We start from the raw sequence: 18,411 nt of genomic DNA on the forward strand, positions 1-18,411 counted from the left end.
TGCAAATATAGACCGATCTGAACCATATACGACACGAATGTCGAAAAGTCTAAAATAAGTCATTGTATCAAATTTCAGCGAAATTGGGTTATAAATGCGCCTTTAATGGGGCCAATATTTCTAATTGTGAGATCGGTCTATATGACAGCTATATTCAAATCTAAAATGATCTGGGCTGAATGGAATTGAATTGAAATCGGACAATAAATGCGCCTTTTATGGGCCCAAACCCTTAAATCGAGAGATCGGCTTATATGGCAGCTAGCTATATCCAAATCTGGACCGATCTGGGCTTTAATGCATAATGATGTCGAAGGGCATAACACAACTCACTGTCCCAAATTTTGGCAAAATCGGACAATAAATGCCCCTTTACGCACACAAAGCCTTCAATCGAGAGATCGGTCTATATGGTAGCTATAACCAAATCTGGACCGATAGGGGCCTAATTGAAGAAGAACATCGACTGACCCAACGCAACTTACTGTCCCAAATTTCGACGACATCGGACAATAAATGCACTCTCTATGAGCCCAAAACCTTAAATCGAGAAACTGATCTATATGGCAGCTATAACCAAATTGAAGAAGAATGTCGAAGGGCATAACACAACTCACCGTCCCAAATTTCAGAAAAATCAGGTAATAAATGTGGCTTTTATGGGCCTAAGACCCTAAATCGGCGGATCGGTCTATATGGGGACTATATCAAGATATAGTCCGATTTGGCCCATCTTCGAACTTAACCTGCTTATGAACCAGAAAAGAATCTGTGCAAAGTTTCAGCTTAATATCTCTATATTTAAAGACTCTAGCGTGATTTAACAGACAAACGAACAGACATGGCTAGATCGTCTTAGATTTTTACGACGATTAAGAATATATATATTCTTCAAAGGGTCGGAAATGAATATTTCGAAGTGTTGCAAACGGAATGACAAAATGAATATACCCCCATCCTTTGGTGGTGGGTATAAAAACAAAAAAATGGTTTCAAACTTCAGTGTTGGGAATGCCCTAACCCAAAACCCACCCAAACGGACATGCTTGCCGATTGGGATAATATGGGTATCAAAGTCGGTGGGCCGCCCTATCCCCAAAAACCGCCCAAATATGACATGTTTTCCCGATTTGGGCAATATGGGTATCAAATGAAAGGTAATTGGAAGTGGAATACAAAACTTCATCAGTCTGGCAAATATACCCAAACTTTCAAACAGACTAGGTTCAAAATCAAGGTGCCCGTTCATAACGCCGTAAAATATTTTAGGGTGTTAAGACATACCCTGATGCGGTCATAACACCCAAAATTAGTTTGGGCAGTATGACCGATCAAAAATCGGTTAAAACGCCCATTGGGCCTTGTGACCTTTCTTATACATACCATCATAGGATGGGGGTATACTAATCTAGACATTCTCTTTGTAACATCTCGAAATATTGATCTGCGACCCCCTAAAGTATACATATTCTGGATCGTCTCGACATTCTGAGTCTATCTAGCCATGTCCGTCCGTCCATTTGTCGAAATCACGGAGCGGTCAAACGCGTTAAGCTAGACACTTGAAATTTTGCACAGATACTTTTTATTGGCGATGGCAGTTGGGGATTGCGATTGGGTCATATCGTTTCAGATATAGCCCCCATATAAACCGATCCCCGGATTAGATTTCTCCAGCACTTAGAAGCCAACATTTTCATCCGATTTGGCTGAAATTTGAAACAAAAGCCTTTATGGCTTGCAACATCCATGCTAAGTATTATCCAAATAGGTCTATAAACAGATATAGCATGTCCGCCTATTACGCTGAACGCCTGGGTTCGAATCCTGGCGAAACCATCAGAAAAAAATTTTCAGCGGTGGTTTACCCTTCCTAATGCTGGCAACATTATCACCTCAAAATCGTCCCCAAACGGACATGTAGGCCTATCGGGATAATGTAGGACTCAAACGAAAGTTACTTGAGAGAATACGAAACTTATATAAAAATTTGGGTTAATTTCAAGGGGTCGCTCCACTTCAAAAGTATGCCCTAATTCTAATGAAAATTATTTGAGAGTTAAATACGAATATAACTTCAGTATGTAGCGAAGCACACCCGCCCAGGGGGTTTGTTATAAAAAGAAACTGCACCACTGAAGTGACCTCAGAAATTTCTCTTGATTCGGTTTAGTCATGTCCGTCTGTCCGCATATTCTTTCTGTGTCGTGTATCCTTCTGCCACTTATTTTTAACCAAGGTGGACATCGCATATATTACACAATCATCACGAAATTTTTCACATTTTTTTAGCATAAAGAAAAACGCTTTCCATTTTGGTGAAAATCGGTTAAGATTTATATATAGCTCCCATATATATAGATCGCCCGATTTAGACTTATAAGGGCGTAGTTAGTACAATTTTCAACCGATTGACACGTAATTTGGTATGGAACCCTGTGCTGTGAGTGTGTGAAAGCCTGTGCTAAATTCTATCAAAATCGGCTTAGATTTGGATTAATCTCCCATTATGGCTTTCATACATACAGTCGCTACAGCACAATAACTCCACTTCGGCTACTATCTTTATATGGGAGCTATATCTAAACTTGAAACTCTTTTGATGATGTTTTTAAAGGTAAGTAAATGAGTGACAAATGTTTACTTCACATAGTTTGTAACAAACGACTAGAAATTATTCTTTAAATGGAACAATTTTTCTCCAGAGATTCCCTTTCCATTGTTCACAAAAACAAAAAAAAAACTTCAAGAAAGCATTTTTAGCTTAAATTATTGCAAATTGCAAACCCAAACACATATGGATTATAGCCAAATTTGCAAACCATTAGGAAGTGACACATTATTTTATTTACTATTTTGTTAATTGTCTGCCTCAGTGACACAGTATTGTCGTCGTCAACCACCAACTGACTTAAGAACCATGACTCGAATTATGGCCACTAATTAACATAAATTATCATTAAGCCCACACGATGTTTACGCACCAGCATAAATGTAAACACTTCACTTTGATATTATTGACCCAATTGGAATTGGAATTGGAAAAAGAAAAAGAAAGACAGCTAGCAATAAAATGAAACTGAAAAAATAAATGAAATGCTGGTAATTTTACATTAACATTTGATTGAATCATTCAATTATGCAATCACATTCACTTAATGAGGCAGAGAAATGTCGAATAAAATTCCAGACTGCCTTGGAATAGGAATTCGTGCAATGGCAGGTGATTTAATTGGCAAAAATGTTAAATTTACAATTAAATAATTGAGAAATATCATTAATTGTAAACCTTCAAATGTGTAATCGGGAAATGAAACAAAAGACTTAAGAAACGAACTTTAGGTTAAACCCTTAAGGCAAGTACAAGGCGAAGCAAACAAGTTAACAGCGCAGACCGCGAACGCTTGTGCAGTACTTGAGGAAGGAGACGACGAAAGTCCTATGGGGGGATCGGTATCGTAAACAAACGAGGCTACTACTGAGGGAAGGTAAGAAGGAGTTTGAGTAGTTGATTGTCTATTTAAGGAAATTTTTTTCTTCAACTTATAAAAAATCTCTTTAATCTAGTAATCACCGTGGTGCCCAATCAACCCCACTTCGGCGGAATAAAAGTTAATAATAAAAAAAATTTTCAAAAACTTTAAAGATTATTTCATCAAATATTTTGTAATTTCCATGGAGGCCACTATAGCACAGAGGTTAGCATGTCCTTCTATGAAGCCAAACGCCTGGGTTCGAATCCTGGCGAAATAATGAGAAAAAAATTTCAGCGATGGTTATCCCCTCCTAATGCTAGCAACATTTGTGAGGTACTTTGCCATGTAAAGACTTCTCCCGAAAGAGGTGTCGCCTCCAGACTCGGCTATAAAAAGGATAAACTTGAATCAGACAACACTCATTGATATTTAAGAAATTTGCTCTTGTTACTTAATGGAATGTTAATGGGCAAATTTACATCTGCATATTTTTCTACAAGAGAAGCCGAATTAAAGGTCTATGAACTTTAAAAATTTTCCACAGTTTTCAACAATTTATTTCATTTTAGTATTAAGTCGGATTTTAACAGACATATTATTAACAAATAAATGGTTATTGGCCCTTATATAAACCCCATACGAAATGCCTTAATTATTTTGAGTGGTTTTCTAAGCGAGCGTGTCATATTTCCTAGACAGTATTTCAATGATATTTATTGCTGTATTGTTTTTACTGAGTGGTGTAGTCATAACTTCCTACATCCGCTACTTTGGCATATCTTTATAATGAGTTTAGCCGAAAATTTGTGTAACTTAGTTAACAAATCAATTTTATTGGTGATATTAAAGTAAAACGAATTTCGAAATTTTGTTTTAAAGTTGAAAACTGAAGTTGAAAAAATATTGCATTGTAAGTAAATTTTTTGAACATTTAAATGTCTATCGACAACACTTTATATAGCAAAAGAAATGTCATTTTTATTCACACAAGGTAGAAAAAAGTTGTGAGACCCTAGAATAAACTAGAAGGGAGTAGGGAGTAAGCGCCTAGCCGTCAGGCTCACATATATGTCTCTCCCTAAAGGATTACCAGCCCCTCACCTAAGTGTCTACTCGATACATGCCAACCTGTAGTTCCGCATGTCCCCTGTCGAAAACATCTCATCTTGTCTAACTATTTGAGAGAGAGAGGCACAAATACATTTGTAAGATATGCCAAATCAAAGAAACACCGCCGAAATGTCTATGCGGCTGTTGACCCAGATATGAGCAAAGCAAAAGCTCAGTTGTCTTCTTCCTTTCCTCATTAAAACACTATGCGTGCCGACCTGTGGTCCCACGTGTCTCCTGTCGAAAACATCTTATCTTGTCTGACTATTTGAGAAGCCTCTCACAGATACATTTGTAAGGTATACCTAATCAGAGAAAAACCAAGGAAATGTCTATACGACTGTTGACCCAGATGTGAACAAAGCTAAAGCTCAATCATCTCCTTCCTTTCGTCATTAAAATAGCTTCTACTGTAATCATTATGCGAAATGTGTCCTATCACCATTAGTGCAAAAAGTCCTCTGGGGGCAAAAGTCCTCCTTAACTCCCCCTATACCAGGCAAATGTCTTGCTACGCTAAAGTCTGGTTAAGACTGCTGTCGTAGCGCTCAGTGATCTCTTATCATTTTAAAGAAAGCTAGCACCTCCTTCGTACTCTCGTTTTGGAATCAGTGAGCGTTCCCCTGTTCAAACTTTTTGGCAAAGGGGATGCTTGCTTCGATAACCGCACGAAAGAGCCGTGGGTTGCAGAGTGATAAAGGTCATATGGGCAAGTATTTCGCGAAACGGGATAAGCGATGTCTATCCTGGAGACAGATGAGAACCTTTTGTATAACTGTATGGCAGCTTCTAGTAGAAGACACAGAATAATGGGTGAACATTTCTTCCAACACAATTCTTCATTCATTCCGGAGTGACCAGGATTGGCTGGCTGAACCATACTCTCAACGCTGAGTGTTTTTTTCCGATCCACCTTGTTCAGTAATTGTTTGTCTTGTGCGTTGGTTTGTCGTTTTTCTGTCTTTGATGCTGTATTTCAACTTACTGGGTCGCATTTGTATCTGAGTTGTTCTATTTTCTGTTTCTCTTCTACCTTCTTCTGGATTTAAGGTTTCTGACCCTAACCTAACCCTAACCCTAAAGTCTTGGGCTCATAAAAGGTGCATTTATTGTCCGATTTCGTCGAAATTTGGGACAGTGAGTTGTGTTAGGGCCTTCAACATTCTTCTTCAATTTTGCTCAGCTCGGTTCAGATTTAGATATAGCCGCCATATAATATATTGTCCGATTTCGCCGAAATTTGGGACAGTAAGTTGTTAGGCCCCTCGACATTTGTCCACAATTTGGCTCAGATCGGTCCAGACTTGGATAAAGCAGTCATATAGACCGATTTCACGGTTTAAGATCTTGGACCCATGAAAGGTTTATTTATTGTCCGATTTCGCCGAAATTTGGGACAGTGAGTTGTGTTAGCCTCCCCTCATTACATGCAGACCGATCTCTCGATTTAAGGTTTTGGGTCCATAAAAGGCGCATTTATTGTCCGATTTCGCCGAAATTTGTCCGATTTGGATATAACTACCGAAAATTCTAATATTTTGTTCTACAAAATTGAATAGTGACTTTTATTTATTAGTCCACTCAATGTCCGTGCCAAATTTGGTCCAAATCGGACCATATTTCGATACAGCTGCTATGGGGGCATAAATTATGCATTTTTCATCAGATTATGACAAAAAGTGGTTTACATATATACCCAAGGTGGTGGGTATCCAAAGTTGTTTTCCCTTTTTACTTGTTTCTTCTCATTCCATCCATTCCAATAGCACTTTATTTATCACGAACACTCCTTTTTGAAGAATTCGTCACCCACCTTCTGACCACATTATCTCCCATGTTAGCATTGATTGACCTGCTGCATAGCATAAGAGTATTACTTATTCATTGGAGAAATTTGAGTAGGACTCCGTGCGGTTCTATGTAGCGACTGTTGTGCTTTTTGCCCATTGTTTAAAGCCCCCTCGATATCCAGGAAAGTCAAGGCGGCATACTGATTCAGGCTCCATTGAAGTTCTCTGGTATACCAACTTCCTTAGGGCCCTTTTTTTGATATCGCTGATATTCGATAGAAACTGCCTCGAATCAGCAGTTCCCCATCATACGATATGCGATTATTATGTTTCACTCCTGTTTAGCTTCAATTGGAGTTTGTCTATCGCGATGTTCCGTTAACACTGTTTCTTGAGGCGTTTCCCCTCTCACCCACTTTCAGACCACATTATCTTCCAAGTTTGCATTGGTAATCGTGCCGCACTGCGTTTTATTCGTCCACCCCTGTGTGGTCCAAAGCAGAGACTTCGGATTATCTACATGTTATTAAGTGCGCCCTCAAAAGCCATCAGATGAACAACGTATTCAACTGTCGAAGAGACGAACCACGAAACAAAGGTGTGATTGTACCGACATAGCATTGAAGTAAACAGTACACCAATTAAGTTCAATCAGTCTCTCCTGTGGGTTACTTTACCGCCTTGGTAATAAATCTCTCTTCATGGCCTTGGTATTTAGTACTATGCCTACCTTGCCCTATTCCAATGGATTCCTGTGGCAATGCTAAGAACATTCCGTCCAGTCCGGCTTTAAAAACGGCAAGAAAGTGAGAATCGTCCAAGGTAGCCGATGAGATCATCCGAGGTGTCAAATCGAATTGGTATTGTGATCAGTGTTACGGATTTTGGCAGGTTCCTACCAATATTTTTAGGTTTTTATTCTCTTGACAATTGACATTTTTTGGATTTTCAAAAATTTTTTTGTTGAGATAGTTGTTAAAATACGCGTGCTGCCATGTAGCACACAAGACTCCGATGTCATTAAGTACTTGCAAACCCAGGTTGAAATAGCCCGGCCGGTAAAAAAAAATTTTTTTTTTATTTTTTCTTTGAACTTGTTTTTTACATTTTTTTTCAAATCTAATTTTATTGAGACATTTATTACTGTGCAATAATGCTTATTGAATTATTTTATCATGAATAAAGTCATGTAGACTAGAGGATGCGTGCAAGACTACCGAACATGAAATTATGAGTTCTCAAATCACGAGGTGGCAAAATTAATAAAATTGGATTTTAGGGTAAAAGTAGAGAAAGTGACAGATAAAAAACCCAAGAGCAAAGCAGTAAACGAACGAGACAAGAAGCGCAAGCCGAACAAAGAAAATTAAAGGCACCACCACACCGAAGCTGGGCAGCAAAGCACATGAAGTGGCTGGTTAAATGGTTTTTTGTCTTGCTAATGGATATATTGTTGTTGTTATATGTTGGCTTGCAAAGAGTGCCTTTCAACGACAAATTCGTATTTAGGGTCGTCGAAATTCAAAAGAAATTGTTGCAGGAATATTAACAAATTTCGTCGTAGTTTTTTCGACCAAAGTTGTTGTTTTTCAAAATTATTTTTATCTGTGTGTGTGTATTCGTTAAGTCACTCTTATAGATTTCGGGGGCCAAATACTGTTACAAAATTTCCTAAAGGGCGTAGGTTCTGACATTGACAGTTACTGCTACGAGTGTAAAGGGATCTCTTCCACATTTCGTAAATTGTGGGTAAGAAATGCGGCTCTTGTGCGTTCAAAATTCAGCTGTTCAATGCCTTCAATCGGAAAATAGGGCAGCAGCATACAAATATGTTCAGATCTGGTACATACTCAAGTGTTGAGGGGTGTATGCAACTTACGGTAACGGCAAAAATGGGTAGTAAAAGAGTATATCTGGGAACAAACCCCTAAATCGGTTCAAAAATATAGACGACTTTTATAATTTCGATTTTTTATCGGGAGATAATATAAGATTTCTTATCGGGCGATCGGTATAAAAGGTATTACATCAAGATATAGGCCATCTTTGAACTGCAGGCAATAGAGTGATTTCAACCACCGTACGGACGGACAAGTACGATCTAGTATATATACTTTGTATCTGCAGAGGTGTGTGTAGAAACATATACAGCATTTTAAGCTTGTAGAACTTTGGTAGGTCTTGATTGGATTTGGAAGGATGGATGGGCGATCTCCTCCTGGAAAAGAAGTCTACACCAGAAGTTCCATTGTCGTCTGTTTGCACTCCCTTCTCAGAGAGCTAATTTAAGAAAACTTTGATAAACTTAAATGCTTCGCTGAGCATTCCACTGTTTTCTGGTTGCTCTCTGCATAAGTCCCGTCCTTCCTCATCAGAAAGCTTGATGTTCTAATATCCTTCTAGCACACTTTACGAATCAAACTTGCGTCACTATTGCCTTCAAATTCTCCACAGAACTCTTCACTCCCCTCCTTTTCTATAATGGTAATACTACATAGTTTATCTAACAAAATCCAACAATGAATACTGACAAATGCATTATTATTGACACAACAAACCATTTTATAAAACAAAAGACTTAAGAAATGAACTTCATTCACAATGCCCCCCTCTGTAATGTAAACCAATGTATTGAGTTGGGCATATGCACAAATATTTTCCGCAATCAAAAATTCTGATTATTTCTCTCATTTATTTTAATTCTTTATGCAATTATTCAACACTGAAAGCTATTTGAACTGTAATTAATTAACAATTCTCCTCAACTTATAGGCGGGAGTGGAGTTTAATGTAAGTTTGCAATCACAACGGTCGTCTCGTTTAGAATTGGCAACAAATTACGGATTTCATGTAATAGTGGCATAAACACTGACTTGCTTACTAAGTTGGATGCTAAAGACCAAAGAAGAAGCTGAGAAGTTTTCAACTAAAACTTGTTTGAAAATTTTCCCAGCCTTCAGTGGCAGATTTGTTTTTTTTTTATTCACCTTTACTATGACTAAAGGTGTTAGTGGTGTCTTGAGGTTTCGGCTCCCAGCAAAAGCAAACTCAATCATACTCTTGACATCACACTCAGCTGCACTCAAATGCTAATAATGAATTTGAAATATAGATACTTAGTAAAAAAAATCATACATTTGCATTTTCAATTACAGTGAAGCTGCTCTAAAGCAAGCATAGCAAAATGAATTCTCCCACCATAAATTCAAAGAAAAATCTAAGCAATTAAAAATAAAAGTAAAATAGATATATAAAAATTCAAACAGGTTTTTTGCATTCAAGCACTTCTCTATGATTCACCATCACGTGTGATGCACCTAACAAACAAACATGATGCAGTGGTTAAACATTTCTCTTTGGAAATTACACAATATGTAGTTAAGATACTCCTATTTTCTAAAACAATTGCAGTTGAATAATTTTTCGTGCAGACATTCAACTTGTTGTATTAAAAGGATTTTTTTTCTGCATTAAACAACGTAGTTGAACTTTTGAAATGCTTTAAAAATGTAACAATGAACTTCAATATACTAACACTTGTTTACAAATATTCAAAAATCTATTTCATTGAGGGAGATTAGGAATTTCAATATATTTGATCCAAAGGGAAATTAATTCTAAGAATTTACAGTGCGCCGCCAAGGGTCGCGTTTGTCGAACTCTCTGGGCGGTTTCTTTATATCTGAATATATAACAAAATGAAATAATTGAAGGCCAACATGCAGCGGCATGTTCGAGTACGATTTCCGAGCTCATCTTGAGATTCAAAGTCGATCTAGCCATGTCTGTCCGTCCCTTTATCGAAATCACGATAGCGGTCGAACGAATAAAGCAAAGAGCAGGAAAAGGGGTTGCCAACAAGCACAGATAATGAATTTTAAATTATCCAGTTTTTCGGTAGCTGTCACTTTGAAACTTTTATTCTTTGACATTTGGCAAGTACACTCAACGAAATTTGTTGCTAAAACTAGCAAAAATGGTTCCTTAACAGTTTTTGTTTACTGAAAAAGAAAAAACAGTCATTCCCAGCAAAATCTCTCATTACCAAAAATAACCTAGGAAGAAAGTCCTCCCGCACAAGCATACCAATAGTTCAAAAATAATAACTTATGCCTAAGCATTGTCAAAAAATAATGACATATTATCTTAGTTGAACGGTGCTAAAAATTACTACTTAGACTCTAACATGTCTAGCATACAAGATGTCAAAAAATAATGACATATTATCTTAGTTGAACGGTGCTAAAAAATAACTACTTAGACTCTAACATGTTAGAGCCTTTCCCACCACCACGTTTTCAATGCTCAATTTTTTTGAAGAAGACACATTTTATATGAATGATTCAAATTGTAAATGAAATTAAAACTTTACCTTCATCGCAGCCGAGAGTTGAACCATGAACCTTCCGTTTTAAAAGCAGATGCCATACGAATTCACATTACTAACGTTTGAATAAGACACTATTTTCTCCTTTTAATATTAGCTAACACAAAAGCAAACTTTAATTTTATTGTATTTCATCATGCTTTGTGTTTGTTTGACATATTCTGTTTATAGACACAATATTCTAATACATGGGATTGAATTTAGAAGTTTTGTGGCACAACGTTGGGGTCACCATTTGACGTGGTTGAGGGGCAAAACGAAATAAAACGCAAACAATTAACAAATTTATGAATATTTTTAATTTTGCTTCCTGACACGTCACTTATATTTTTTCGAATCTCTCAATTTTTTTCTGTACAATGAAAAGAAAAGAAAATGACAATCCAATGCCTACTCAATCTAACATATTTTTTAAAACCCAAAAGTGTTATATAAATTAACAAAGAAAATGAAAACTTAACCTACTTTGTTAAAAATAACTAATTTAAACGATTGAGAATAATAAATGAGGATACACCACACATACAAAGGTCCCGACTTCGAATCTCGGACCAGAAAAATTATTTTAAAATTTTTTATATCTTTAAAATTACAATCAACGGATTTATGGGAAAGTAGAAAAAATTTAAAAATATTTTTATATTAATAACGACACAGTATTTCCCTTCTAGTGCTACGAAGTGGTGTGGTTTTGCGGCAAGCCATTCGGACTCGCCAATAAAATGGAGGTCCTTTATTATTGAGCTTAACCTTGTAACGGACAGCACTCATGGGTATGAGATAATTTTGCCCGCATTTTTATCAATATCAATGTTATAATAATGATTTTTTCTGTAATTACAAATGAGTGCTTATTCTTGAACTTCATCGAATGTTGTGCGTAATGACATTTGTATTACGGGTAACACTGGCGGTATTCCTCGTAATATTTTAGCAGCTAGTAAATCTAAAGATAATGGGTTATCCATTATTTTACACGTCATACTGCTATTTCAGCTAACAAAACCTGCTGTTTTAAATAGAAAACCAATAAGGAAAGGCAAAAGTCAGGCGGAGCCGGGATATAATACCCTACACCTAACGAACAGATCGTTTGAAATTGCTGTTACCACGGCCACATAGCTGCAAATCCGGCTATAAATATATGTGGGAGCTATATCCAAAACTGAACCGATATTGATGAAATCATGCAGATAAGATGAGATTAGTAACAAAACAATCCGTACCAAATTTTGTGCAGATGGGTTGAAAATTGTAGTGTAGTTACTTCGGCCATTAAAGTGCAAATCGGGCGATACATATATATGGGAGCTATATCTAAATCTGAACCGATTTTGATGACATTTTGCAGATATGTTAAAAACAAAACAATCCAAGCCAAATTTTGCGCAGATTGGTTGAAAATTATAGTTACTTCGGCCATTAAAGTGGAAATCGGGCGATACATATATATGGGGCTATATCTAAATCTGAACCGATTTTTACCAAAATCAATAGCGTTTGTCCTTGAGCCAAAAAAAATTGCATGTTTAAAATTTTGTGACGATTGGACCGCAAATACAACCTGTACCTTGATTACAAGCATACATGGACTCGCAGACGGACATGGCTAAATGGAATCAGAAAGTGATTCTGAGTCGATCGGTATACTTATCAATGGGTCTAGCTCTTCTCCTTCTAGTGTTGCAAACAAATGCACAAACTTATAATACCCTGTTCAAATCGGTTCATAACCTGGTATAGCTGCCATATAAACCGATCCTGGGTCTTGACTTCTTGAGCTTTTAGAAGGCGGAATTCTTATCCGATTTGAATGAAATTTTGCACATAGTGTTTTGATATCACTTCCAACATTTATGCGAAGTATGGTCCAAATCGATCCATACCCTGATATAGCTGCTTGAGCCTCTAGAGCGCGCAATTCTCATCCGATTTGGCACAGATTTTGTACAACGGCTTCTTCCATGGCCATCAACATACGTGTGCAATATGGTCTGAATCGATCTATAGCTTGACACAGCTCCTATATAAACCGATCTCCCGATTTTGCTTCTTGAGCCCCGAATCGAACTATAACTTGATATAGCTCCTCCTCCGTCTATATTCATTATTCTTTGTTTACCTAAAAAGAGATACTGCGCAAAGAACTCGATGGATGCGATCCATGTTGAAGGGTATATAAGATTCGGCCCGGCCGAACTTAGCACGCTCTTACTTGTTTTTTGTATTTTGGTCTACCACTTCTTCTTACTTTCCGTTTCGGCGAGAACCCATTTATATGGTTTTTCTGATATTTTGCCTGTATCCTTTTCTCGTGTGTAGTAAAGTGGAACAACAGCAGTGCAAAGACATTAAAAGGCCGATTTTTAGCTATAATCTTTTTAGCAATACTGGTTAAAACTGCTCATGCACGTTTCGTGTCTTGTCTCACTGTCAAACATCTTCAGTTTGGTTTATAATTTAACCATGAATCCTTTTACAAACGAACAACGCTTGCAAATTATTAAATTTTTTTTTTTTATCAAAATGAGTGCTCTGTTAAGAAAGTTTATTGTGTGTTCAGCGACAAAGCTTAATTTTGGCTCAATGGGTACGTAAATAAGCAGAATTGTCGATTTTGCAGTTAAGATCAGCCACAAGTATACCAATGCATCCAGAAAAAGTCACAGTTTGGTAAGGTTTATGGGCTAGTGGCATCATTGGACGGGACTTCTTCAAATATGACGCGAATAGTAACGTAAATGTGAATGGTGAGCGCTATCGTGGGATTATATCCAACTTTTTTTTGCCCAAAATACAAGAGCTTGACTTGCATGACATGTGGTTTCAACAAGACGGTGCCACATGTCACACAGCACACGGGCCATATCGGTCCATGTTTTGATATAGTTGCCATATAAACCGATCTTAAGCCACTAGAGGGCGCAATTCTTATCCGATTTGGCTGAAATTTTGTATGAGGTGTTTTGTTATGGTTTCCAGCAATTGTGCTAAATATGGTTCAAATCGGTCTATAAACTGTTATTGCTGCCACAAAAACCAATCTTGAATTTTGACTTTTTGAGTCACTAGAGGGCGCAATTCTTATTCGATTTGGCTGAAATTTTGTACAACGGCTTTTTTCGTGACCTTCAACATACGTGTCACGTATATAGTCGGAGCCTGATATATGGTCTATAGCCTGATACAGCTCGCCTATAAACCAATCTCTCTATTTTATTTCTTGAGCCCCTAAAGGGCGTAACTCTTACTCAGATTGGCTGAAATTTTACACAATGACTTCTACTATGGTCTCCAACATTCAATTCAATTATGGTTCAAATTGGACCATAACCTGATATAGCTCCGATAGCATGGTAATTATTTTCTTTTATCCTTTGTTTGCCTAAAAAGAGGTACCGGGAAAATAACTCGACAAATGCGATTCATGGTGGAGGGTATATAAGATTCGGCCCGGCCAAACTTAGCACGCTTTTACTTGTTTTCTAACGAATCAGCGAGAGTTGAGATGTCCCCCTTGTCACCCATCTCATCTCCCTAGTATGTATTGATAATGCAGCACAAATATTGGGAAATATGAGGTTGGACTCGCGTATGTTGCATACTGCCGATTAACGATATTATATGCACGTTTTTAAATATCCCTAAAAAAACCACGAAGGTTGTCATGGTTCAGTCCATCCGTAGCCTCTTGAGGTATGCACATTGTACCACACTGATGTTATTCAGTGTCAGTCTTTCTTTCATATTCAGGTCGAACGGACTTTGTTTTGAGCCAAAACGATGACAGACTTCATATTTTTGATTTGCTGTAATTTTTGTAATTTAATCAAATCATTTCTATTTCCTGTAAATGTATTTTCACTAGCAATTCAAAAATAAATTTAAAGACTGTTCAACTACAGTCATCCGATATAATTTTCATCAAAATTTCTTGTAAACTAGTTTATCTTTGGCAAAAATGTTTCCATATCGATAAAAAACAAGGCTCATCATGCAAGATACCAAAAAGCAAAACAAGGGGTATTTATTTTTTAAATGTTAATCATTGAAGCGTATTAGAAGTTACTCTGCCAGTTCCAGTATTAGATCTCGTTTAGCTTTGGCGCCTCTTTTCAAAGATGCTGCTGGTGTTACTGGCAATCGCAACAATGATTACTTGGTGTAAAGTATGTCTGATACTTATTCGTTTCATGCCAGCTGTTTATCATTTCGTATGCTGCATTTATTGTAATAGGAGCAAAATTTCATAGGCATGATGAAATGTGAAATCGAAATTGTTATAAATGTTGATATACGCTCGCTCTCTCCCTCTCTCTTTAGTAGCGAGCGTTTCAAAGTTGGTTTTGAAAACCAATTTTGACCATATTTCATGAAAATAATTTTCGCTAAAATTTTACGAAACAAACTTCGCCTCCCAAAAACACCGAAAGAGAAATATGCAATGCACATGTTGCATGTTTCTATCATTCTCTCAAATGAATGCCTTTCAAAATGATATAATTTTGAATTTTTAAAAGTTTGCATTTGCCAGTCCTACTACTTTCAGATTCGGTAACAAATAAAACAGGCGTTTAGCAAAAAACTTAAACTAAAAAAACAAAAACACATTCATCTCATTTCTGTTATAATTTTCCTATGCGATTTATTTTTTTTTTGTCTAGTGACCGCTGCTGGCAATGTTGGTGGCGTCGGCGTTTGATTTGGCGAAAATCTTGTATTTTTTGTTTTTCGTGCAATTTTTTCCCCCCTCCAACGAATTTCATGATTTTCTTGTTACAAAAATTGAAACATAAACAGAGCAAAGTTTGATAATATTAAAAAACCGTAACGCTGCAAGAAAGTGGCGTTGGCCTCCATCGCCAATGCATGTTGGGCGGTTGGCTGCCTTCTGAGATCGATTTAGTTTTGCCATGACTTCTGGTGGAAGGCATGCTAAGGCTTTTTTGATTTGTTGTCGAGGCTGCTGCTGCTGCTACTCCACAAGACTCATGGCTTGTGGTCGATGCGTTTTTTTGCTCCATTGCAATACAAAGTTACTGAAAGTGAATTGAATGGGGAGCTGCTGTTTCATTATTCCAGACGTGGTTGCTGGTTACCAGCCTATAGCCTGTCCGTCCATCTACTGGTCTATGAAGTGTAACAAACTCTTTCAAACGAGCCAAACAAAATTATGAAATATGCCAGCCACACTTTATTGCTGGGGAGTTATCAATTGCATATTTTTATATATTACAGCGATCTATTATGAAATATTTAATTCACACTAATAATAATTTATTTTATTTATTTTTTCTTATTTTTTCAGCAAATGAACATCCTATAAGATGTAAGGTGTTGATCTTTTGGTTTTACTATTCAAAATTAAGGTAATTAATGGGCAATTAAAATAGTTAAGAGAAATACAAATAAGATTTTCAACAATGACTCACCCAATTATCTTTGAAGTTTCTTTGATTCCTGGTGAGTTGTGTTAAACTTTTCAATTCGAACTCAAAACACAGAAGAAGGAGATCCAGAGATTAAACATTTGGTAATGGTTTTGCATGCTTGTACTTCAGCTTGTTCAAGTCTCAAGACTTTTTCAAATAAAAAGCATTTCATGGTGTTCTGAAAGGCAAAAGTATAAAAAATAATTAAATATTAAAATATTCAAATTTTCTAAATGTTTAAAGAAATTTTGAAAGAAAACTGAAAATCAAAAAAAAAATAAAAAAAAAAATTGCAAAAATTGAGTTTTTAAATTTAAAAAAAAAAATACATTTTATGTATCAAAAAAAATAGTAGGTCGGACCGAATTCTGGATACCCACCACACCTCGGGTATATATGTAAACCAACTTTCATCAAAATCCGGTGACAATTGCATACTTTATGTCCCATAGCAGTTATATCCAAATTTGCTCCGATTTGGACCGAATACTAATAAGTACAAGTCATTGTTCAATTGTGTATAACAAAATATTGGTCTTTCTAGTAGCTACATCTAAAAATAAACCGATCTGAACCATATACGATACGGATGTCGAAAAGCCTAACATAAGTCACTGTGTCAAATTTCAGTGAAATCGAATTATTAATGCGCCTTTTATGGGGCCGAGACTTTAAATCGAGATATCGGTCTATATGGCAGCTATATCCATAACCTGGACCGATTTGGGCCAAGTTGCAGAAATATTTCGAAGAGCCTAACACAATGCACTGTCCCAAAGTTCGGCGACATCGGACAATAATTGCGCCTTTAATGGTCCCAAAACCTTAAATCGATAAATCGGTCTATATGACAGCTATATTCAAATCTGAACCGATCTGGGCCAAATTGAAGAAAGACTTCGAAGAGCCTAACCCAACTCACTGTCTCAAATTTCATCGACATCGAACGAAAAATGCGCCTTTTATGGCCCCAAAACCTTAAAACCGAGAGATCGGTCTATATGGCAGCTATATTCAAATCTAAACCGATCTGTGCCATATGGCAGAAGTATGTCAAAGGGCTTAATTTAACTCACTGTCCCAAATTTCGGCGCCATCGAACAATAAATGCGCCTTTTATGGGCCCAAAACCTTAAAAGCGAGAAATCGGTATATACGGCTGCTATATCTAAATCTGGACCGATCTGTGCCAAATTGACGAAGGATGTCAGAGGATCTACCACAACTCACCGTCCCAAATTTCAGCAAAATCGGATAATAAATGTGGCTTTAATGGGCCTAGGATCCTAAATCGGAGGATCGGTCTATATGGCAGCTGTATCCAAATCTGAACCGATCTGGGCCAAATTGAAGAAGGACATCGAAGAGCCTAACCCAACTCACTGTCCCAAATTTCGGCGACATCGGACAATAAATGCGCCATTTTATGGGCCCAAAACCTTAAATCGAGAGATCGGTCTATATGGCAGCTATATCCAAATCTAGACCGATCTGGGCCAAATTGAAGAAGGATATCGAAGGGCCTAACACAACTCACTGTCCCAAATTTCAGCAAAATCGGATAATAAATGCGCCTTTTATGGGCCCACAACCTTAAAACCGAGAGATCGGTATATATGGCAGCTATATCCAAATCTGGACCGATCTGTGCCAAATTGACGAAGGATGTCGGAGGACCTAACAAAACTCACTGTCCCAAATTTCAGCAAAATCGAAAAATAAATGTGGTTATTACGGGCGTATGACCCTAAAACGAAGGATCGGTCTATATGGCAGCTATATCCAAATCTAGACCGATCTGGGCCAAATTGAAGAAGGATATCGAAGGGCCTAACACAACTCGCTGTCCTAAATTTCAACAAAATTTGATAGTAAATGTGGCTTTTACGGGCCTAAGATCGAGAATATATATACATGATAGGATCGGAAATGAATATTTCGATGTGTTGCAAACGGAATGACAAAATGAATATACCCCCGCCCTTCGGTGGTGGGTATACAAATTAAGTAGCCGTTGAGTGAAGCAAAAGTGTTTTCATTTCCCTCCTCAAAGAAAATATCCGTATCTCAGAATAGGTATTGGAGGCGTCAGACCCTAGCATGTTGTCCTCCCCTCTTAGAGGTTTGGGTGCCTTGGCACCTGTAGTCGAAAGTAGTGCTTAAAGCGCGCAATTAGTCGTGGGACCAACTAATGAGGAAGGACGGATAAATTAAAG

At 37.2% G+C, this 18,411-nt stretch overlaps 1 protein-coding gene across 2 annotated transcripts in view; it reads right to left on the minus strand.

Annotated features, from left to right (window-relative positions):
- LOC106096145 (uncharacterized) overlaps positions 1-16,296 on the minus strand; it is a 225,108-nt gene extending 208,812 nt beyond the window's left edge. Inside the window, exon 1 of one of the 2 annotated variants that reach the window (XM_059370578.1) lies at positions 10,749-11,098. In XM_059370578.1, coding sequence (XP_059226561.1) covers positions 10,749-10,775 — 27 coding nt within the window. In that variant the 5' untranslated portion in view covers positions 10,776-11,098. Of the gene's footprint in view, positions 1-10,748; positions 11,099-16,195 lie in introns of those variants that run through there. The other variant, XM_059370579.1, reaches the window with a different exon arrangement.
- Positions 16,297-18,411: the final 2,115 nt, after the last annotated feature.

The sequence above is a fragment of the Stomoxys calcitrans genome, chromosome 5 (genome assembly GCF_963082655.1).
Source record: "Stomoxys calcitrans chromosome 5, idStoCalc2.1, whole genome shotgun sequence".
NCBI classification, from domain to species: Eukaryota; Metazoa; Arthropoda; class Insecta; order Diptera; family Muscidae; genus Stomoxys; species Stomoxys calcitrans.